At 36.3% G+C, this 24,579-nt stretch overlaps 1 protein-coding gene across 1 annotated transcript; it reads left to right on the top strand.

Moving 5' to 3' along the window:
* The first annotated feature begins 253 nt into the window (after nt 1–253).
* EPYC (epiphycan) lies at nt 254–24,202 on the top strand. The gene is made up of 7 exons (XM_064458340.1): nt 254–315; nt 2,359–2,539; nt 15,629–15,782; nt 18,437–18,595; nt 20,127–20,329; nt 21,851–21,946; nt 23,443–24,202. Exons 2-7 carry the CDS (start codon nt 2,372–2,374, stop codon nt 23,611–23,613), a joined length of 951 nt encoding a protein of 316 aa, XP_064314410.1. The 5' UTR covers nt 254–315; nt 2,359–2,371; the 3' UTR covers nt 23,614–24,202.
* The last annotated feature ends 377 nt before the right edge of the window (nt 24,203–24,579 follow it).

The raw sequence follows: 24,579 nt of genomic DNA, 5'->3' as shown, positions 1-24,579 counted from the left end.
CAGCTGGGAGTGTTATTGGTATATTGGTAGGTGTAGTAAGATAATTGAGGGGAAACAGTAAGAAGCTGTGACATGAAATAAATGCCATTTGCTTACAATAAACCTTTGTTTGACCTTCCTAAAATTCGATTCAGAAAAATCAAATATAAAGGTGTTTGAAGTCTGAGAAACTCCCTGGGCTGAGGTCTCCTGTTGAGGGTGGAAGCAGTACCACCTCCCACAGCCCCAGAATGCCACTGCCATTGGTCAGGGTCTAATACCACTGGCTCTGCATTCTGAGTAACTCCATCCCATTTGAGACATTGGAAGCTAAAGGTAAGTTTTGGTACTTCTCTCTTAGAACAGTTAATTGGATTTTTAATGCTGGAAATATTTTTATAGTATTTGTTTTATTTTATCATGCATAATAATGATTCAAAGGCTGCATATTGAGGACACTATTTATTTTTCCCTGGATATGCCTTAGTTCCTTCCTGTGAGAGGAGCACATAATCTTCATCAAAATATTTGATCTTACAGCTACTGCAGATGCCAATATCATTACAGTATGTTCCAATATATTACACATAAGGAAAGTGCAGAGACATGCAAACTCTGCAAGTTAGTGCAGATACTATAGTCATAGGTAAATAATTTTTTTTTTCACAGAGATTGTCATTATATTTGCTGGTTTTACCTATATATATACAAAAGTAAATACTTATCAAGCCCTATACTCTTTAAAACCCTTTTATTTCTAAGGAATGTGAAATGAAAATAGTTTTGAATAATGAGTATTTTTTTATTTAAGAATTGTCAAAGGAAATATTACACCAGCTATGTTAGTATGACATTTGGAGTTAACAGATAATATCCTTTATAGCTGAATCATTTGGGATAAATGACATGTAAAAGAAAAGACCAAAACCAGTCCTGTCAAAAACAGGCAGCAGACAATATAATGACAGAAAAATACCAAACTCCAGTACACTTCCATTTATTTTAGAGATTGGTTGCATTTTTCTAAATTTTATTTCTTTTTTTTTTTTGTACTGAAGCAGAATACCTTTAGTAATATTGGAAGCTAATACTGAAAGGTGCAATTCAACTAAGTTGTCTCAAAGACAAGCCCAAGTGGCTCAAGCTTCTCCCAGTAGCAGCTGAAAAGTCTTTTTGAATAAAGCAAATGAGGGAAAAATGAACGCCTTGTGTTGCTGACCATCCCCAGAGGAATTTCATATCCTCATGCCTAAACCAGCTTCATAAAGTCCTCTTTTCATGAAGCTAAAATTCAGTCTGTTGCTCAGCACACACATTCAAAAAAATGTCTCATGCATTTCTTATACTTAACCTATTTTAAGTAGCTACAGTTTAAAAATGAAATATTTTCGTGTGTGTATTATGGCATCACAGGGGAGTACAATTTATTAGACTTATGCACTGCTCATTATCACCGTGCTTTTGGTGAAATTAATGGGACCTGTAGCTAAATCAAGGTGAAAGTAAAGAATGAATAAAGCCTTGTGTCAGGCATCTTACATGATAATTGAATACATCACTTAGAAGAAATAGGGAATGCATAAGCACTAATATTCAAGCCTAGCGTGGAACTTTTAAAAGGGTGATAATTCAATTTTACAATTCTATTCTCCAAGGAGAACAAGTGACTGTACCATGCTACCATTTCTCACTAAGTTAAAAATGGTGTTGATTGAATAATGAACGAATGCGGAGTACTGTCACTTACAGGGCTATGGAGGAAACAGACTACTTTTTATTTTGCTCCCCAGACTTATGCAGAAGTGATAGTCCAAATATGCCACACCATTCAACCAATTAGAACTATATTCAGCAAAACAACTACTGCGTGAAAAGTGTTTTGATTATGCTCATCCAGGGACAACAAAGAAAGAGGTCCTTATGTTTTCTAATATTTTTTTTTATGGTGGAGGAGAAAGACAAAATTACATTGTACATTTAGCCTTTGACTAGTTTCTCAGAAGTTCTTTTCTAATGGTGTAGTGGAAATACGTGAAGTTAGAAGAAAGGGGGAAAAGATTAATATATATCTTTCTTTCACCTTTTCAGGTACTTTCTCACTGAGACCAGTTTATTTCTATATCCATAAAACTCAGTAGGTCTTTCCTAAATTATCTGAATGTTTGTATGGCCAAAGCAGTCTGCAGAAATTCTCAGATCCAGAGACTCTTCATGAAGGAAAACAGAATAAACCATTGAGTCATCATGAAGAAATGAGAGTTATCCATCAGAAATATTGTTGCATACTTATAAGTACTGTATTTGTGAGTTTAAGTTTTCATAGAGTCCTTGCAAATAGCAGATTGCCCATATTTTGTCAATTTTTTTTTTCCCTTTCAGAGAAGAAAACAGAATGCAGACCTTTGTAAATATTTTTCTGGGATTTTTTATCTTCGATTCTGTTGGAGCTGTGCCTATCACTGATACCGTAATTTATGATTCTGAGTTCTATGACATTCCGCTTGGAGAGCTGCTTCATCCATTTGTTTATGATGAAAACAAGCAGTCTGATCAATTCAAGGTAATCAGAACTTCATTTATTTTATCTTTCCAAAGTGCACAAATGCAGTGACTACTGATGAGTTTTTGTTGGCCGTAAAAATATTTATCAGAAAAATCTACTCGTGGTTGCTATTGCCTTTGGTTGATCAAAAGTTTTCTGTGCTAATAACACACCATAGTTCATTCACATTTCCCCTCATCTACAAATGTGGCCAAAATATTTCCTGGTGGGTTTTTTTTGGTGGTAATCTTTGAGACCGGGTGAAAACTACCATGGTTCCTCAGGTCTCGTTGCATTGCCACAAATTCTGTTGGAGATTGTCCTCATGATTTATCTGTCCGGATGAAGCATGGAGGCAACTGAGGTAGGGCGTCCAGCGTTCCCCATTAAATGAGGTTGTAAAATGCTGTTTACTGAGGCTATTTCTTATAGTAATAGATATGTTCAATACAAGTATTTTAGGCTATAAATGCTAGTAGTTTCTATTTCTGTTAGGAAAGCAGGCAGAAGGAAGTAAAAAGAAAAGGCAAAGCACTTGAACTGAAAAACAGGAAAGTAAGAAAGATTACTGAAGAAAATCTGTTGAAATTCTGTTATAGTATGAGATAGTAAGAATTGTTGCCAGTACAAGCAAGGGACTCCATTTGTTGACTTAAATGCCTCCTTCCCCTACTAGACTCCTGTATTTCATTACATTACTAAAAGTCTACATTAATTTTAATCTCACCCTGCTGCTTAGACATGAGCACAACTTCCCTGAAGGCAATATGTGCACTGTATGATTCAGGATTGAATGTAATAGAAGGTGAGTGAAAAATATAACTTTTAAATAATAATACAGTTTTATCACTATTACACATAATATTTTAGCACATTTTCACGTAACTGTACATAATTCAAGAAAATATGTTCCTTTGAGTGATTCATGATTGCAGCAGGAGGGAGAGGAACTAGTCTTTCATCAAGGTGAGATCAAAATTGGATAGCAGTCTTGAAATCAAAGGACAGAGACAATTTAAGAATAAATATAACCTGGAGAACTGAAGAGACAAAAATAATCTCAAAGTTTGCACTAGGACCAGAACCTTATAGTTTGGAGGAAATAAATTTTCTCATCTAAGAATGACTGAGAAGAACTTTGCTCTAAAAGAATTACTTTGCCTTTGGCCTGCTTCCCTGTGCCGCGCAGAACCAAAGTGCTTTACATACCCATGTGCTTGAGCTTTCTTCCCTGATAAAGCCACCCCCACTTTTAGTCACTGGATACTTGTGCTCTCTTTATTTCACATTGCCTAAGTCACAATTCCTGTCTTTGCTCTTAAAAGTGAAGCTTTTATCAGGCCTACAGAAACAGCTTCTTTCCCAGAAATGAAAGCAGCTATTTTTTACATGCCTCACCACAGAGATTTACTCATTCAAACAATATATTTCTTAGTAACACATTGAATGGTATGTGGGACTCTCCTGTGCTGTGCTTTCTCTGTGAGATCCTATGACACTGAAGTATGGGGTGGCCCCTTTCCAAGTTTCTGAGTGAAGGATAGAGACAAGGCAAGACTCCTGTGGTTCTTTTCCAGATGAAAAGAAATTCAGGATGATCAGTATTGCACCCAATAAGAAAAGATACAACAGGTCCTACCACAGGTTGCCCTCTTTAGGGAAGCATGGAATAGGCAGAGTCCAAAAAGCCTTTTCATTTTGTCTTGTAAACTTCTTTTCCAGAGCAGGATTGTCTCCCATTACTAAGCTCTTCAGACAGCCTTCTTAAAATTCATCAAGTGAAGGTCATCCATCATAGCAGTTGGAAGGAATGTTACTTTGCATATGGATGGACCTCCGTGTGAGAGCCTTTTTTTCCTAGATATTTAGCCAAAAATATTTTTTGCTTACATTCCTCTTACCATGTACCACCCAAAAGAAACCTAAGCATTCACTATTCCCCTAAACCCAGGAGAGCTCAGAGTGGTCAGTGCTGTAGAAATCAAGCAGCTTTTGTAGACATGCATGTCAGTCTTACAATTTATCTTTTAGACACGGAGTATTATTGACACCACTCAAATGTTAAACAGAATATATTTGATTTCTTGAGTGGGGTTACAAATTTCCTCCTTATGATCCTGTGATCATAAAGATATGAACTACACAAGTGGCTCTATGTGTAAAACCCAGTATTTTTTGCAAGGTCACAGGTTAGCTTTTATTATGCATAGCTTAAAAGATGAGCAATACCACAGAGACCCAGACAAACAGCAGGCCTTCATTAGATCCAGCTTGTGTAACTCCTTAGGGCCTGATTTAAGGCCTGCATTTCCTTTTACAGAACTCGGATTCATGTCTTTAGCCTTCTGAAATAGCGGAGAAAAAAAGAAACAGCATTTTCTGTTGTTCCTGTATTCAATTTAAGATTTTAAATTCAGTTATGGGCAAATATAAATCACTCTGTTTAATACTTTTTAGACTCATTCGAGAAATGCAAACTTTTCCAAGGTTGTGCGTCCAACTGATTTTCAGCAGGTCCAGGAGACTGACTGGTTCTAGGACTTCAGATGTGTTCAGTGTGTTGCTTCTGTTGATTTCAATAGCGAATAGGCACCTGATCATCTTAAGGAATTAAACTAAAGCACCTATGTTGGTATGTCCTTTCCAGAATGCTACGCATTGGGTATTGTAATCACTCATTCAATATGTAACCACCAAAATTAGGAAAGACCTAGAGGTAATTAGGGAGGGATTCCACCTGCTCATTTTATCTGGCTAAAATTAGGTGCTGCATCTCAAGACCATCCTCCAAGAGAAGTATGAATCATTCTCTTGGGATATCTATTGTTTTGGGTTGACCTTGGCTGGCTGCCATGTGCCCATCAAGCATCCTTCTCACTCGTCTTCCTCAGAGGGGCAAGAGGAGAAATTAAGATTAAAAACTCATGAATCGAGATAAAGGCAGTGTAAAGAAGAACAGCAAAGGTTGCGCACAGAAGAAAAGAAGAAAAGGTTGACAGTTAAAACAATATAAACATGAGCTGCTGTATTGCCCCTTTTCTTCATAGTAATTTATTATTTTCAATGAATATTTATATCATTATAGGGTCCAGAAGTCCCAGTCAAGACTGGGTCTTTATTGTCCCAGCTGCTCTGCAAACATATACAAAGACAGATTTCCTTCTTTAAAATGGAAATAATCAATCCAGACTGTCAAAGGCATTCTTGTGTAAGCTTCTTGCTGGTAAAACAGAAGACTCAGAGTTTTTCCTTCTTTGAAACTAGAACACTTTTTGGATAGTGTGTGAGAAAAAAAAATTGTGGAGAGGGATTCCCATGTACATTAGCTACTAACGTCTAATAAAATCATATTGCAAACTTTTGATTACAGTGCTTGTTAAATATAACCATTCCATTTTCCTGCAGGTAGGAGAAGGTAAGTTAGAAAAATAAGAAGTGAAAATAGAGGGGTAGCAGAAAAATATTTTCATCAGTAAATTAGGCTGTGAGGCTGAGAAGCAAGGGAGCTATCCTAGCACTGAATAAGCAGCAAAATAAGGGAGTTGAATATAGGTTACCCTGACTCTGTGTAGACAGAACAGGTGAGCTGGAAAGTACAATCCACACACACACACAAAAAAATCTGAAACAAACACCATGAAAGCCTAATATTTGATCCTGCATTAGCTTGTTGAATTTGTAGCAAACTGATAATAGGATATTCAGGTGCCTGCACAAAGTTCAGAATTTGAGTCATACACACCCATTCACTTACATATATGTGTGCATACATGCAAAGCATCTCTGCTGTTACCATAACATACACGAAGATGGACCTTATTTTTGCAAGAACTCCTCCTTGCCATTATGCAGACTTAATAAAGGCTTACACTGCTGTTTCTATCTTTGTGGCAGGTATCTGATTAAATAAGACTTCAAGGTAGATATGCAATGACTTTTCAGAACATGTTGTATACACTGTTTAAAAACTTATGAGTTGGTACAAGTAATGTAGAAGTCAGATAACTACATACTTGAAAAGAGAATTTAATTTACTGTTTGAAGCTTTTCCCCAAATAAGAAATTTTCTACTTTTTCAGAAGGGCTTGGACTACAGCTCTTACATTCACTTGACTGTTCATAACTGATTTCATATGCTTCTGCACAGATGTCTTCACAAAAGGTGAACTTTTCCATAGAATAAAAAATAGTCATGAAATACCTGAGTGGTGTTTCAACTATTTTGTCATATAGCAAAAGCAAATAGCAGAAATACCACAAAATGAAAAGGAAGGATTTGAAATAGCATGGTAGCCCCTGAGTTCTAGTACAAAAATTCAAGAAGAGTTCAACTTGCCCACTTACCTACCTGAAATGCTATAGAGGCTAAGTGAACTGGCTAAGACATTCTTAAGCACCTAAAACTCTGATACTGGGCTTGCCATTATCTACCACTACCTTAGCTGAACAGACTAACTGCATCCTTCTTGCCTCAGACTGGGTAAGATTCTCAAAGCAGTTGTCCTGGTCTGAAAACACATAGATTGGTCCAGTTAGGGCTCTTTGCTTAAGAGTAACTATCACAGTGTTTGAACTTCCTGTGAGAGAGGTGACTTCCCCCCCTACCTCATCCCCCCGACTTCCAGTTTTGTGGCTTCTTCCAGAAAGAAGTAATGTGCATCATCCCTACTGATGTGGGGTATGAAACAAGGTTACAGATATTTTAGAAAATCACCCCAAATTCCTAAAGTACACTCATGGCTATATTTTTCTTCTGAACACTGTTAAACTAAATAACGTGCATTTTTATCCCACTTAAAAATAATTTAAGATAAGAATCATTTTAGAGCCAATCAAAACAGAATCCAGAGTGTGGTTTCGTACACAGCTCAGAGGGGGGAGTGTTGTGGTTCTGCTTTGAGTAATTTCTAACTTTGTTCTTTTTTAGTGACTGTCAAATGCATGGGACACTAACAATCCTTTGAAAGGGTCCCAGGTCTCAGTTCCTTTCATTTTAGGCTACATAATAATGTTTCCTTTGGCTTGTTCTCCTTCTCTTGCCATCAAGTTTTGCCTCTTTGGATGTATTCTGGCTTTGTTTCAATATCTAATCCAAACTTGCCTCTGGCCCCCATTTGGTGGTTAGGATGACTTCTGGAACACAGATTTTTTGGGGTGCCAGCCTCCTCTGGCTAGCAACTTATATCTCAGCTCTCTTGCTTCTTGGATGAATGGAGAACCAGCACCTTTTTTTTCATCTGAAATGAAATGGAGTAAAACAGGTGTGTAAATTTAAGCAGATGGGTTCTTTGAATTACTTAGGTGCAGGAATGCTTCATTCCCTACAGAAATAGCCTTACGTGTGAGACAGATAGTTCAATAAATTCTTCAGAACACGCACAACTGTAAAACTCTAATGAAATTTCTGCCTGAATTCTTAGCTGCACGATGTGTATCAGGCACCTGAGTTAGCCAAGTAGAACTCTGAATTTCTTTCCCTAGATTCCTCGGTGCAACCTAGTATCCTGTTAGATGCTTAAAGAAGTGGTGGACTATCCACTAGTATCAGCATAGTTATTGCTTTTAATGACTTGTACCATTTTTATTTTGTTTTGTTTAAAGAAAAAATAGTATAGAAATGGTACTGCAGTAACTGTATATATTTCATAGCAGCACAATCCCTATTGTGACATCACAGAATTCTGGGGATTGAAAATTTACTTTGAATGTTATTTCTAAAGAGTGGTTTTGGCGCTGGCTTTCTTTACAGGAGATCTAGCCTGAACCAGCTTCCAATTTCTGCTTTTCAACTTCCACTCCCGACTTAGTTCTTATTAATAGAAGGGGATATAGTAGCTGTGGATAAAATAGCTGCAGCTATCAATCCTGGACATAGAGTTCAGACATGTTCAAGAAAAAGTAGGAAATACAAAAATAATTGATGTGCAGAAAAAATGTTCTCTCATTATTATTCTTTATTTGATATTGATGTTCCTCATTTTTAGGGTTGTGTAGCAATGCCTATTTTTATGATACAGAATGTCCCTCCCAGTGGCAGTGAATGCAGCACACCCATGCCCCTCTCCTCAGGACTTTCTTCCTTGCCCCATATTCATATATTGGACCTGTCATTAAATGTTAATTGACTTTACACTGACAGGACATTCCTATATAGCATAAAAGTCCACTCTGTGAAGATAGACCTAAACTATTAGAAATTTCTCTAGTTCTGGAAATATAGCAGGTTGTGAGCCCTACATCTGTTATCACTGCAGGCTACATGCATGTACTGGGTTGGATCAAATCAGATTAAAATTCTTTGTATTATGAGCTGTAGAATAAGAGGAAGGGCAGATCTGACACCAGACTTTGGCCTTGATGTCTGGTAAAAAATATGGATGCCTTTATATGGTCTTCTTTACAGCCAAAGGAAGATAGTCAGGCACCTCAGGAAGTTAATTCAAAACATACGTGTGCTGAACCACCCTCAGGAAGTGCTCTTCCTCCACTCTCTGCACTGGGAGTGTAAGGAGACTAAGCTACTAAATAGGACTCTTAAATTCAATGTCTGAAGTAAAATGAAGTGAATCTGGTCCTTTTTGTTCATGGTTCTAACACTGGTTGTAGTTCAGATTCAAAGAAATCACAGTGCATTTAGGAAAAGCCAGGCTGGTGAACTGGGCAAAAGCATTTCAGGTCCAGCAGTGCCCAGTCTGCCTGGACTGCATGAGGAAATATGCCTGAGACCCTGAGACCTCCTTTAAAGCGAGCTCTGGAAGTCCAGCTGAGGCAGCTCCTTACCACAGGTCTGAGGATTGACAAAATTCCTGGTGGATATTCTACCAGAATATCTCTGGTCATCTGAGTGATCTCCAGCTTTGTTTGTCTGGCTGTGTATGTCTACTTTGTGGCTTGGATCAGCAGGAGCTTCTGTGGAAATCTTCATTAAATAGCTGGGACTAGCTTTCAGTCCTTTTGTGCTTTATAATAGTGCACAGATCCCTGTTCTGATTTCTAAAACTGGCATATTTCTCTTTGAAATTTAATGTCTTGCAAAACTTCAGCACTGTTCCAGAGAAAAGCGTCTGCTGTAGGCTAACTCAGATATTACAGAGCCCTCAAAGCAGAATGTTAGAAATAAAATCTATAATTTCAAATGCAGTGCTGGAATGAGACTGACTTCATTTGCGCTCATGGAAATCCAGATTAGCTCCATTTATACAGACTTTTCATTCTCAGACAACAGAACTAGTAAGTAAAATCTCTGTAGCAATGCTGTGCAACATAAATGGTTTTACTCAGCTAAAATCAGACATGACATAGAAACAATTGATTTTGAGAAAAGAAACTTAAGGATATTCTGTGGTGAAGGTGCTGAAAAGACCAATTCTGTTTCTAAGACTAATTGTAAGAACATGAGTCTACCTATACTTTCCAAGGCAGAAGCCATAGACATAAATTTCCGGGGAACTGGGTTACAACTCTAGAGCTCTGTATCTTAAACATTAAGGTTGGTCTGACTAAAGTATGAATGGAAATTTATGTATGCATGCATGTCTAAAACCCAGCAGAAACAACAAAATAACTTAAAAAAAAATTAGAAGGCTTAAAGGGTTAAAAGAATGGCCTGCATTGATAACGAAGGACGCTGGACCCGACTGTACCACTTCCAGTACACTCTTCCCAGCAGCAAAACTGAGGAATGTGTTCTTTATGCCAAAATCAAAGGTCCTGCACCCTGATAACGTCACAGCACAGATAACTTCTCAGTGAAGACCCTTCATCCTACCACCAGCAGACAGGAAATAAGGTTGAAGAATATAATATATACCATTCCTTTCCATGTTAGACACATTGAAATCACATTCCCAATGAGGAAAAGGAGGCAATGGGCAGCAACCTGGCGTAAGATTCATGGATGCTGGAGTATCCAAGGCTCTGAGGAACAAGACTGTCCCATAACAGCTAGTGAATCTTAATGGAGATAAAAACCTGTCCAATGGTTGGTTTTCAATGCTTGCCAAGAAGAACCCCAAAGGCACTGAAAGGACTCAGTAGCTTCTGTCCCTTGTCTTGTGTTGGGGACAGCTGATCCTGGCCAGACAACTCAGGCATATGCATTTAGGTATCTGGGAGAATACGGGTGTAAACATACAAGTGATTAAAATCTCAGAGAATGAGTGCAAGTAGGCAAAGTCAGTTTACTTCGAAATTTTGTAAACAAATATCACCCTCCCCAAAATCTCACTGAGTTTTATTACACTAATTTCTCCACATAACTTATTTATGTAGCTTGGTGCCAGAAAATGTCAATTTCTCTAAGCCTTACAACTTGTAGTCTAAGTAGTTATTGCATTAACATGCAACGCCTCACAGATTTATTTTTAAGATAGAACAATAGGAGAAAAGGAGACCTTAAATGCAAAATGCAAGAAGAAACAAGTGTGAGACACTTTTGGAAAGGAAAACAAACCAAAAACCTCTACCATAATTAGACATTTTCTTGTAAGCCTTTGGTAGTTTCAGAACAGCTATGGGGGAAACTGGATCCTTTTGATGGGTCAGTGTGTGGTACAACTGTCCCTTCAAGTTTATAATATCGCTTTTTAAGTTCTGAATCTTTTTAAGCATGTTTTTTATAGTAAAAGAAGCTCTGAAACAGTACACACTTCAGATTTTCCTTTAGATTTAAACTTATTACAGTGAATATATCAACATTGATCCCAAAAGATGTAGATATAAAACAAAAAAAAAATCTGCCACTGGAATCACACCACCTCAGAAGAAAAATGTGGCAACTGGTGGCTTCCAGTCTTGCCGTTTACCTCTTTAAATCTCTTTATTTTCTGAATTTTATTACTTTGCATAGGTTACGTGAGTCCATAGTCCAAGTTACTCTCATCTACATTTTTAATCTGTCCCACCCCTGCTGACTCCTAGCCCACAGATACTCCTTCGTCTTACTTTTTTTTCCACAGCTCAGCCTCCTGAGCTGTTTCTAATCTTAAAAACCTTTTCATTTCTCTCCCCTCCTTTTCAGCCAATGGTAAGAGATACCTAAAGAGCTGAATCTAAAAGAAGCATCTGTGGTCAGGGGCTGGAGGTGCTTTTCAGAAGTTTCATCTTGCACTCTGCTGACTGAGAAAGATGCTAGCATAGACTAAATGGCTAACCCATGGGTGACTGAAGTTACAAGCTGACTTTTACCAATTGCATTTTATCACTCATTGATATGTTCAGATTTCTTGTAACTTTCTGGTCTGAAAGTATCTCTAAATTGTCCATCCACATTAGGCAGTTTCATTTGTAAATATAGTCACATTGATGAATATAGGAGGGGGAAAAAGAGATACTCCATGCAATCTTAGGAAAGATATCATATCACTCTCCTTCAGCATGCTCTGTGGCTACTATTCCGCACTACTATTCTCTAAATCTCTTGAATCATTCCAAAGACAGAGTAGGGTAACTATTAACCACATAGTTAGATGGCTAAAGGTAGGTGATGTGATTCTCTTTCAGTGTTTTCTTATGCCAGGTATTAAATCTGGCTTGGAAGGCTGATTATGATTTGAAGACTTGCAACTATTGGCAAAGAGAAACATGCTTTATTTTATTTCTCTACATTATTCTTCCTGCTTTGTGATTTTTCATAAAAAATGTTAGAGTAGCAAAGGAAATACAACCCCACTCCCACACCCCAAAAAAACCCCTATGGATAATAATACCATTAAGTAATATAGAATCATTTCTGTTTCAATTTTAGTAAAGTGCATGTTGCCAAATATAAACAAACATCTGGAAGATGAAGGATCATTCTGTTCAGTATATAGTCCAAGAAACATCTTTGTCTTGTTACAATCTTGCATGATTTATCAAATATGTAAAAGATAGAAAGCTGCATGGATCAGATGACCAATAATGGGAAACAGACTTTTACCTTTAGGTTACTGGTTCAAGTCCAATCTATGTACAGCAAGGAAATACTGCTCGTGCTCTGGGTCTGGTATGTAATAAGCACGTATCAGTGAACTCCTACTCTGTTACCAGTGTAAAAATGGCAACATCATTAAATTCACTCTAATAACTGGCATTTTTTATGACAGTCACAACTGGTGCAGGAGACTGAATAGATAGTGCTAACTGCTTGGAACAGTTTCTCAAGAACCCAGATTTAGCACATTGGCAAGGAGACTATGGGGAGGCTTTCAACAGTGCATCTCCAAAACTAGATAACATCCTGTAATAAGAGAAAGATACCAGCCTAGAAACAGAATTACTGGAAGTTAATACCTTTGCTTTGGTACCCAACAGCTACAGTGATTAATCAGCTAAGAACACCTGAGAAAGCATAAAGCAAATAATAAATCCCAAGATAGTAAGTTCCATAAAAGATGCCCTCAAATATTCGGAGAAGTGGCAGTCAGTGTAGATGACCCAAATCCCATGACAAGTGAAAGGAACATTATCTTAGGTCTGAAGCCTATTTACAAACCATATCTTGAAAATATTCTTCTTTGAATATTCTCTGAATATTATTTTCAGTAGAACTGCAACAAAAGATGCATACAGAACCATTAATAGGTCTCTGGATTTTGTTCCAAAGTTCAGGACACGGACTCTTATCTGATTTCCACAAAACTGGTGAAGAAGTAGACAGCATGTGAAAGCACTTTAGTGCGGTACTACCCTGGGTCAATAAAAGTCTGGAATGCATCTCTCCCTCTAGGCTTCCTCCATTTGGAGAACATCTGTCCCATTTCCTTTGTTCCCAAAGTCTTCTTTTGATTTGTCCCCAAGTCCATTCTTGGTTAAGCTGTCTTACTGTCAGTGCTGCAGATGGGAACATTGTGTATTTGTCTGCAGAAAGCAACAAGGTACATCCTTACTCTTACTTTCACCAACAGGTTACTCTCTCATAGTTCAACTGAAGTTCATTTTGCTCACTTGATCACCCTGCATTTTGCAAAGTTATGATCCTAGTAACTGCACCAGAACATTTTTATCTGTAAACCCTAGTGTAGTGAGAGTATCTATGGTTTATTGGAATTCAGCTAAAGAATATACAGAGAACCTGAAGTGCGCTCAGTCAAAATCTGAGTCTGTGAGGTTCAGAGCACTGTCTGGTTTTTCATTGCTTCCATATTCTCTGTCTTCAGTGAAACTAATTGATGCAAAATATTTGAACCTATGGCCATGATAGAATTTAAAGCAAAAAAGTAGATTTTAGATGGTTATTTAGATGTTCTCGGGCAGTCCAGGATCAAAATCTTTAGTACTGCTAGTAATGATATATAGCTACACTGCAAGATCCACAGTCTATTATGAAGTGTAAAGTGTTTTCTTCCAAAATTGTGGTAGATATATGTACACTTATGAATGTATATAAATATTTCACATAAATATATTTAAAATCTATCCTATCCAGGAATAATAAGATAAAAATATCTCTACTTGCTGAATATTATATAGTTAAGCTAAGAGATTCAAATAGGGATCAGAATATAGCAGAAGCTTTGCTCTTGCTTGGGACCCAGATCTCAGGTGTGTTGGTTCCTTTAACTTGTAGAGTGTACATAGAAAGCCTAATTTAAAAATTCTTAACCACTTGTCCAGCCCAGATGCAATCTACTTTTACCTGTCTTTCACAACTAGAATTTATGAGCACTAGTATGAGTGATTTCAACAACTGGCTCTCCATGGAGACAGCAAAGCCAGCAGTAGCTGTGGAATGATCTCAGAAAAGGAGATGTTTGGTCAGGTGAAAAACTCAGGATTCAACAGTTTTATGGTGCTGTTGTGCTAGAAGGCTGCATTGGAGGAAAATCTTTATTAATGCGTAATTTTAGGCTTCAGTGCCTTTGCACTTGGAATAAAGATGCTGAGACAAAATTCCTAATTTTTGGTCATGCCTTACATATAGTCTAAGGAGTGTTAACTGCAGCATAGGGGTACAGCACCCACAGGGGTGGATGTATACCTAATTTTTAAACAGTACTTCAGACATGCGAAGCCATATAAGGACACTAATTCATTGTCTGAGATTTAAAAAATAAAAAGTGCATTTTCAAAGGAGGCCCATGCATGGTCAAACAACATTATTACACATGGGGAAATCAAGGTACAGTGGTAAAGTAACTTGCAAAGGTCACACAGCTAGGGTGGATTCTCACTGTCTGGGTGATTGAAGTAAACCACTCTGCCTCTTTGCAAACACAGGCCTTTCTGCAACAAGCCTGGCAAGTTTGCAATATTCTTTTTATGAGGGGTGATATGATGCAAGAAAACTGCTATACCTTCATTTTTATCCTGAAGTTGTCATATGGCAAAATACAGCATCTTTAGAGTTAAAGTTAACACTATAAAATTTACTGGTATGATGAATTATGTTGAGTGGAGAAGAAAAAGTAAGGTTTCTGGTTCCATGCATGAAAGGATCTGCCAAATTTTACAGGGTTTTTCTAAATCAAGATTTTATCTAATTTTTTAATAGATATTATTAATTTTTCATACTACATAATGCAGCCACTGATGAATGAGGCTAACCAGAGCCTTCTGTTATTCAGATTTAGAAAAAAAAATTTGACAAAACCACTGCCAACATATTAGCAAGTAGTATGTGAACTTAGACCTCAGAATTCTTGGATAATAAGATTTTTAAAGCATGTTAGTGTTCTTAAAACAGAGCCTGCACAGCTACATTAGATGTGGATTTATGCTGGTACATTTTACAATTTTATGGTCATTTGACTCACATCTTTTTGACGCTTCACAGCAAATTTCCATTCGTCGTACAGAAAATAACAATTTTTAACACATCTAATTTGACTTTAATAAATGTGGAAAAAGCACTTTGTTAGTACTTGTTCTCACTAATGAAGCCTATGCATATGTGCATACAACAAAACATTTAAAACACTGAGATAAAAAGTGAATAAGCATGTTGGACTTTCATGAATTGTTTACACACCATCAGAATTCATTACAGCTGCCAGATAAAATGCAGGTCAAGCTCTAAACCTCAGAACATATATGACCTCTAGTGGGAGAATATGAACAACTGGAAGAGAAACAGCTGCCAGTGGAAGTAAACAGTAACATTTCCTGTTCCCTCTTAATTTTCCCTAGACAGAGATTGGGACAGCACTACCTTCTATAATTCAAGAGAGTTATTCTTCTGCACCATTCACAGAAGAACCTGAGGAGGAAGCATCAACACCAAAATTAATTGATGGGTCTTCAGCACAGGGATCTGGGGTTCTTGGACCCCAAACTCAAGATGGTTAGTAAGAATGAGAAATAAGTTTAATGTGTGTAGCTTTGCTTTTGAGTGAGCCCACTTTGCTTGCTTATGAAAGTCTACCTCTCTTACCGAAGAGGAGGTATCACCTGCCTATCTTGAATGCTCTGAAGTCTGACACATGCTTAGTCAAAACATTTCGATACTATTCCACTATGAAAATAGCTGTCCACCAATGAAGATTTTTTCCAAAGAAAAATTTACTTAACACTTAAATGCTTACAACTTAAAAATTTGCTAATGTTTGACAAATGCTACCAATACTTTTTTAGTGACTTAGATTTCAATATCATTACCAACAATCTTTATTTTATATTGATTTGTTACATGTTTTTTATAAATGTGTTCATACAAATGTAGTTAAAATGTTGAAGAATTTTTTACGATGAAAACTAGAAACTTTGAAACTTAAGGGAGGTATTTAGAAATTTTGAGTGAAGCTGATTTTCTGTTCTAACTAGATATAGCGATGTAAGAACTTTCTACACCTTGCAGGGGAATTAAAATTGTAAAACACAATCTGTCCCTCTCCCCCATATTGTGATGCTAATAATTAGCATTTGTTACCAACTACTTCTTGTAGTTGAAACTCACTAGAGTTATCTGCTGCTGTGATGGGTCTTTGTGTTGTATGGTGATCAACATACAACAACAGGAAACAACCTACTTTTTACTGTGTCTAACACTAGAACTGAGTGCCGTAGAAGACAAATGAAATGGGGGGGGGGGGGGGGGGGGGAACCCAAACAAGAGTTCATGCTTCCCAAATTGTGTGTTCAGTGAAGTTAATCATTCCTAGTCTATTACTAGTGAGCCTTGACCAGGCAAAAAGAAGTAGACTGATGTCAAGACAAACAAGAATGGAAATGAGAATTTCACAGGAGAGTTCTGAAAAAAACCACAGAATTTTATTAAATTTTGAAAGCTGCAGGATGTTGCAAAACATTTCAGGTAAATATTACATACTATGAATTCAGTATCTGCCAACATTTTTAAGCACTGAAGCAAATCAACTAGTGCATCAACTAAAGACATTCATGGGAGGCTCAAGGCTGTAATATATCAAATCAGACTTTTTTTGTGTCTGTCTATTTCAGCAACATATTTTCCTGTCAGATGTTGCTGCTGTTCTTGGCTTGGTACTAGACAGAAGACTACAAGCCAAGTTGATTATTCCTGTTGATATCTTTTTGAATCCTTCCCATACCTCTGTCCTTTTTCAGTGTACAACAACTATAGATGACAAATACCACTTCTCCAAGAAAAAATAGGGGAAAAAAAAAAAGGACAGAAGCAGAAGCTCTTTTCCTGTACTATGTTGCAATATTTTGAAAAAATGTCAACCATCCTAAACTCTACATTCATTTAGGCCTAGATTTACTGGAATGGTTCAAGGTGTGACAATTTATTTTTTCCCTGTGTCAGGCTGCTCCCTGTAGTTAAACTGTCCTGTAGAGGAAGTTAAGGAAAGTACAAAAAGAGTCTTATCTTCCAGAAATGTTATTCCTGGATGCCCAAGCAGAGATTCTCAAATAAAAGAGTACTCCGGTCACTGATCCTTTAACCTTGCCTGAAAAGATACCTCATATATAGTCTGCCCTTCAGTTAGTTAACGCTACCTGTTGGTAATAGACACAAGTTAAGAAGGCAAATTTTCCATGTAGCCACAACTGATCTGGAAAAAAACCTCATCTGCAAGAAAAACATTTTCATAGTCATTAATTATGCTACTATTCTATAAAGTAACCAGAAAAAAAAACAACCAGCCATCTTCTACAAGGAGGAGGAAACCATGAAACAGAAAAGTATTTTTATGGGATTAAAAGCTGAGAAACAGGTATGTTGATTTAACTTATAATCAAAGAAAAGATGTATCAAAATTTCAACATATGTAGCAATTAAAAACTTTTCCTACTAAAAATGACATTCAGACAAACCAGTCAGTGTCACATTTCTCACCAAATTTGAACAGTATCATCAAAAGAAACTTCCAAATTCACTGTATTCATACAGTTCTATGACCGAGATGAAATACCGTAATTTTTCATTTTCATGAACTTCTGGTGGTAACCAAATGTTTTTTTAACTTGGTCTTCAAGTTACCTTAATTCAGACTGATAGAGACATTTTTCATGATGCTGAATCACTGAATCAGAAAATGTAATTAAAAACATGCAAAGGAAACTGAGATTCTTCTCCATACATGTGTAGGAGATTTCCTTACAAGTTGTTCAGAGGTACTATTTACAGAACCAAATTTAGGAAATCATAGCAAGTTGCAGTTATCAGCTGTATTTCTCCATCTAGATGGAAGTGCACATTTGCCAGTTTAGGGGGAAACGGATCTTTTGTTGGCTGCTGTCACTCAATATTCGATTGTTATGGTCTGAGAAACATTGTATCAGAAAAAGTTAAATGATCTTCTAGTAGGCATAGGCAGAAAAAAAATAGTTTTAAGCAGAATTTAGTAACTTTCTTGTTGTAATTATATGATGTGGTGATTAAAACAGAATGGGAATGAAATTTATCATAGACAAAATTTTATATGCTTAAGTGACCATATCTTTATAGTAATTTACATATAATTTTTGTTAATTTTTTGGTGACAATCTGTTTTATTTTAAATTCTTTGATAGGTCTTCCTACTTGCCTTTTGTGTACATGCCTGGGGACCACAGTCTACTGTGATGATCACGAGCTTGGTGCTGTTCCACCATTGCCTAAGAAAACTATGTATTTCTACTCACGCTACAACAGAATCAGGAAGATCAACAGAAATGACTTTTCTAACTTAAGTATGGATAGGAGTAAAGTTGCAATTAGCTTTAATTTCTATTATTTCTTACTCATACTAATCTAAGACAGTGATTCATTTTATGTAATATTTGATGATGGTAGGATCATACACATAAATGCACATATGGAAAACTGGTTGACTGCTTTTGAATGTAAAGGTCAATACTTCACATGCAGATCTTCTGTCAATTTTTTTAATTATTAAAAGTAACAACATTCCTTCATCTTTTTGTTGTTACTTGTAAACAGCTTTAGAAAGGTAGGAAAAAAACCCAAACCTAATGGAAATTTTGTAGCATATTAGAAAGTACTGTTTTCCTAAATAAAACAAGTTCGCAGGTAGACATACTCCCAAATATTTGCAAAGTATCTCTTTGAAATGAATTTTATCTTTAAATTTTACCTTTAAATTCTGTGTTCATTGGTTTACTCCAGAATTATCTAGGAAAATCTTCAGCAAATTAAAGGTACTAATCCAAAACCATTTGTGGCCTAAAACTGGCTATTTAGGAAGCTTATATTTTCACATTTCCTACCTGAAATTCTTAAAGTCATCTGATTGTCCAGGAAGTATTAAGCCTACCCTGCTTACCGATAGGGACTGCTATACACTCAACAGTCTGAATATCAAGCCACATTCTTTGTTTTTGGTTTTAGACATAACTTTGTGTAACTAATGCTTATTTATTTAATTATGAGAAGTGTGGAATCAGTGCCAAAAAAAAAGGCTACTACAATAATTCAGGGAAATGCAAGGATCCTTTTATGAAAGAAAACTATAAGGGCTTGGCTTGCTCAAACCATGATGAAGATTGGGAAGGAACAGAATCGGTATGCAAAATATGCAAGGGGGATAAATACTAAGAAGAGAGAAAATTTTTTTAGGCTAAAATTAACTGCTAGCATAAGAATAAAATAAAAAACGAAACTAAAATAACCATGAAAAAAATTCTGGGTGGAAAATAAAAGTAAGCTACAGAATAATGCATTTAAAATTAATGCATATTAATGCACTGATATTTAGGCATTGTTCTTTCTCCAAAAATAATTTTAATTTTCTTTTTTTGACTGGAAAAACATGTTTGAGTGTATTTTAGAAAAAAGCCAACATATCAAATTTCTTACATAGAGGAAACTGTTGAATATATATACAAAAAAAAATGTGGAACAATGTAGTAAAGAATATGTTTATTTCCCTTTAAATTTTTTTTAATCAAATGAGAACCCTTTCAAAGATTCCCAGAACACACAGAAACTTTGAAACATTTAACTTTAAAATCTTTCTCTGAAAGATACAGGCAATTCTAAACAGGATGAGAAGGAGATGTTGGTCTCCTTTCTTAGGAGAACTGTTCAAATATGGATTATTGCATTATATACAGAGAGACAGAGCTATCACATCGTGGGTCCCTAATGGATCTGATTCAAGACCCTTCACCTGTAATATAAATAACCCATTTGCCTGTTTCTTTTTTAAAACGTTCAGGAAATACATTCTTAGATGGTTGTTTTATCTTATTTCTCTGCCAGACAATTTGAAGAGGATTGATTTGACTGCAAACTTTATATCAGAGATCCATGAAGATGCCTTCCGGAGATTGCCCCAACTTGAGGAGCTGGTGCTCCGTGACAATAGGATAAGGCAACTCCCTGAGTTACCTTCTACCTTAACATTCCTCGATGTTAGTAAGAACAGGCTTGGTCACAAAGGAATACCTAATGAGGCATTTAAAGTAAGTCTGGGTTTGATGGGAAAATATTTTCTTCCTCTCTCCAAAGGATGTGGTCAGAAGAGCAGCCTAAATGTCCCTCTAAAGTAGTAAAACCATTGAGGTTATAGGCACAATAACTGTGCTGTCTGCTTGCTAATCTATAAAGATAGAGCCTGATGTTACGAGCACTATTAGCTGGACATGAGAACCCTTTTTATTCCTCTTTGCAAAGATCCACACAACACATGCAATGGCACATGATGTCTGTATCTATGAATCAACTACCTACATGAGTAGCAAGACTCCAGAAAGCTGCTTGATGTTGCCTTACAAGCAGGCAAGAGGGAAGGGCAAAGCTATGGATGCTGCTGCTTCAAACTTACTCTGCCATGTATCTACGTGGGAACTTACTAGAGTATTCAATGAATGTACATACTTCCTTTCCACCTTGGAAAGCAGGGAAATAGGAACCACTGATTGATCATCCTCCCTCGAGAATTTTGGTGGGGAGAAGCAGCCATGTACTGCTCCTAATTGCATGTGAAATCTCAAGTCATTATAGAATATAGGCTAGCTTCATATGTTAGACCTGGCTCATGTGCACTATTCAGTTGCATCCAAGAAGGTAGTTGTAACCACCCATCTCTGAATTTCTCCTTTAGAAGACATGTTCTTAATGAAGTAACCAACAGCAGTTACTGAATCAGGTATTTTCTTCTAGCCCAAGATAAGTCAAGTGTTGGGATTAGGAATGTCAGATAAAAATCAGCCTCCCAAATCAAGACTCTGGCCTAGCACCCTTTTCTTCTGCACTGTCTTAATTTTAGCCATGAAGGAGTCTCAGCCTTTATATTCCATATTTGTCAAGAACCTTCACCCTGATATCTCACAGTTCTGTCAGTAGGAATTAAACTAGGGCACTGCATTCAAAGAGTAGTTATTTACCATCATAACTTGTGTGTGTAAAAAGGGGGAAAATGGCAGTATTCTGATGAGCATTATTGACCTAGCCAAGTTTGTGTCTTACTATTAATTACCAGATGAATCTGCTTCTTCCACTAAGTCAAGGGAGAAAGTTATTTACCTTATCAAATGGAATGAGAAATTTATTTTTAGCTCAGATATTTCCTATGCAGTTATAATTTGCTTCAACACCAATACAATTTTGCAAAATTGAGTAAGCTTGTCACAAAAGCAAGAAACCAGACAGAATAGGAAGTCTTTCTGCATAATGTTTGGAAGAGGCAGTAATTTCACTTTAGAGCAATATCATTGAAATGACACTTTAATTATTAAGTCTCTAGATATTTCAAAGAATTTATTTCCTTCATTTTCATCCAAACACCTAATCTTTAACAGCAACAGTTCTCAGCCTGTGCAAATCAAAGTTCGTGACTGTCTTTCAATTTCTGCCTTTTCAACCATATCATGCTAAAAGAAAATGTGTTAGTGTGTGGTGATGATCATCGCAGTGATAGATTTGAAACTAGAGATTTTCAAAAATTTCTAACATTTCCCCTGCATTTTTCCTTCATCCTCTAGGATCTGCATGAACTGCAACATCTTTACATCACTGACAATAACTTGGATCACATTCCACTGCCACTCCCTGAAAGCCTCCAAGCTCTTCATCTTCAGGTAGGCTACGAAAGTAATGACTTTATATCTCATGTACAAATAGTAAGTAAAACTGGAAAGGGTAACTATTGTCTTGTTTTGTTTCTTCTGCTTATCCAAAAGTGCACTTACTTGACTAAACAAACTATTGTAACGTTATTGTAAACATACAATTAAGCAGTGAATGCAGTATTTGAAAGTAGTAAAATTTAGCTCAGCTAAGCATTAATTATTAGAATTTGTAACAATATTTTTCAAACATAAAATTCTAGATTTATTTTTAGTACAGATTAAAGTTAGGTTCACAGCTGTCAAGAGCAACCTTAGCCTAAGAGACTTCAAAGACAGAAATCCCTCACACTGCTCATACAAATCTTCCAACAGGAATACTTTTAGATATCCAAAGAAAATTGCTTTACCTATTGGTCATTCCCAATTCCTAACATTTTTTCAACCAAACTTTTCCATTTGTCTATGTTAGAACACCCCATCCACCATCTGTCTATAATCCTTTTTTTTTTTTTATTCGCTTTTACCTAAACCTTTGTTTCTGAATTCTTCCTTTTAACCTTTTCCTTTTCCTTTATCTCCTTTTGTACCAATGCCCAATTTTGATTGAGATGTTTTTATTTGTTACATAATACAGAAAAAAAAATTTGAATAAATAACCTGATGTACTATACATTTTGACCTCTGTCTTTCAATAAATAAAACTATAGAAATACTCTGCCTGCTAGCTGACTACTTTTTTACACCTGCCCAAGCCTGTAAATTAAATATTCACTGCTATGTGCTACAGACCAAAGCTAGTGAGCTGGACTTTTTCCACACCAATTTCTGACTAGCAAAGGAACAGGGAAGGGAAGAATTTTCAGACAGCCCTCATTTTAGGAGACTACCTTTTTAGTCTCAATTTCTAGGATATATTGTACTCTAGCAATTCATTGTTGAACACAGTTGACTTCAAGAACAAAAGCTCAGTGAAGATAAGGTATATGAGGGGAATTTAAATCAAAGGAATAAAAGCTAAAGCATTCCCTTTTCACTGTATATATACAGATGGTGGTTAAACTAATGTGAGAGGGCCTGGGGGAAAGAAATTTGTCGCAGATCAAATGGCAGATTTGTGGCTTTGCAGGTTGAGGCACATCAAGATGCAGGGATGATAATTATGGCTCTATGACTTTTGGACTGGCTTGTGCTAGTTCCAATTTACATTAATAAAGCTCCTAAACATGATCCTGGAAACAAAAATACTCTATGCTTCTACCAGGTCCCTCCTGCAAAGCCTGTCTCTGCTACATGGTTTGAGTTACTCAGTTTTGAAGCTTGGCACTGGCCAAGAAATTTTCCCCCTGCTTGGAACATTTCTCTGTTGATGACTTGCAGCCACAATTTGGTCCCTTGGATTTAAACAAGTGTCTCTCTAGGCACTGAAAATACATCCATAAATTGTTCTTCAAAGAATAAAAAATTACTTTCAGGCAACTATTCTGATAGCTGGTTTTATTTTTTAGAACAACAACATTCAAGAGATGCACGAAGACACTTTCTGCAAAATGAAAGATTTTACTTATGTACGTAGGGCTCTTGAAGACATCAGACTGGATGGTAATCCCATCAACCTGAGCAAAACACCTTATGCATACATGTGCCTGCCCCGTTTGCCAGTTGGTAACCTTATCTAGGCTTTGACAGAAGCCAATACTATCATACCTTATAAGGATCTTTAAAGACAAATTATTAACTCATAGCTACACTAAGCAAGATGCATTTTTTCCTCATTAATTTGCAAAATATTTATATAAGTAATGAAATCAATTACTGAGATACAAAGAATAATATGAAATGCTAAAAGACAACTCCATTATCTACCCAACCGTAAGTTCTATAGCAATATAAAGAATGATATTTTACTACAAAAACTATACTGAAGGCAATAAAAGATCAATGTAAATGCAAAATTTTATGACGAACTATTCAGATTTAATGTATGAATTCTAAAGTTAAATAATTTTATATGTTAAAAACTAACTATAACATAGTAAATAAAAAAAGTTAAAATAGAATGTGTGTACACTATTGAATATTTATCCCCTTTTCATTTAAATATTTTTCTCTCAGACACACATCCATTTTTCCCCTTCTTCCCTTAAAGGTCCCTTCATTTTGGAAAATAACTAGCAATATTTAAAAAAAACACCCATGTTTTCTTTAGCAAACAGAATCTTTCCTTGAATTAATCATGAAATATAGAGCTTAAACTTGTATCAGACTACCCCAAAAAAGTACATAAACTATTTATTTATACCTTTGCAGTAATAATTGGTCTTTGTAATGCTGATGATATCCAAAGCTGTCTTCTATATCTTTGATAAAATTGCCTGTCAGATTATCCGGCTAATAAAAATTTCATGTGAAATAGCCTATTTGAAAAATAATGAACTTTATTCTGCATAGGAAGTGGAAAAAAAAATTTCCCTTGACACATTTACAGAGTCACAAAAAATTGAAGTTCAATATACTAAGGACCAAAATTCAGAGACCCAAGTCACTAACATCCTTGCGCAGCCATGGCTCAATTTCCAATTATTTGAAACAATTTCACTGAGCTTTTCTGCTTTACTGTTTAAGAGCCTTACCAGTTAAAGATT

The sequence above is a fragment of the Phalacrocorax carbo genome, chromosome 1, assembly GCF_963921805.1.
Source record: "Phalacrocorax carbo chromosome 1, bPhaCar2.1, whole genome shotgun sequence".
Classification (NCBI taxonomy): domain Eukaryota; kingdom Metazoa; phylum Chordata; class Aves; order Suliformes; family Phalacrocoracidae; genus Phalacrocorax; species Phalacrocorax carbo.
Note: the sequence above shows the minus strand (reverse complement) of the source record. Positions and strands in the feature narration are given on the sequence as shown.

What these genes read in the sequence shown, in the direction of transcription:
- EPYC (XM_064458340.1), top strand. Translation starts at nt 2,372, where the DNA reads ATGCAGACCTTTGTAAATATTTTTCTGGGATTTTTTATCTTCGATTCT. An exon ending in TGGACCCCAAACTCAAGATG is followed by an intron (nt 15,783 to 18,436) that starts GTTAGTAAGAAT and finishes ATTCTTTGATAG; the next exon opens with GTCTTCCTACTTGCCTTTTG. An exon ending in TCCAAGCTCTTCATCTTCAG is followed by an intron (nt 21,947 to 23,442) that starts GTAGGCTACGAA and finishes TTTATTTTTTAG; the next exon opens with AACAACAACATTCAAGAGAT.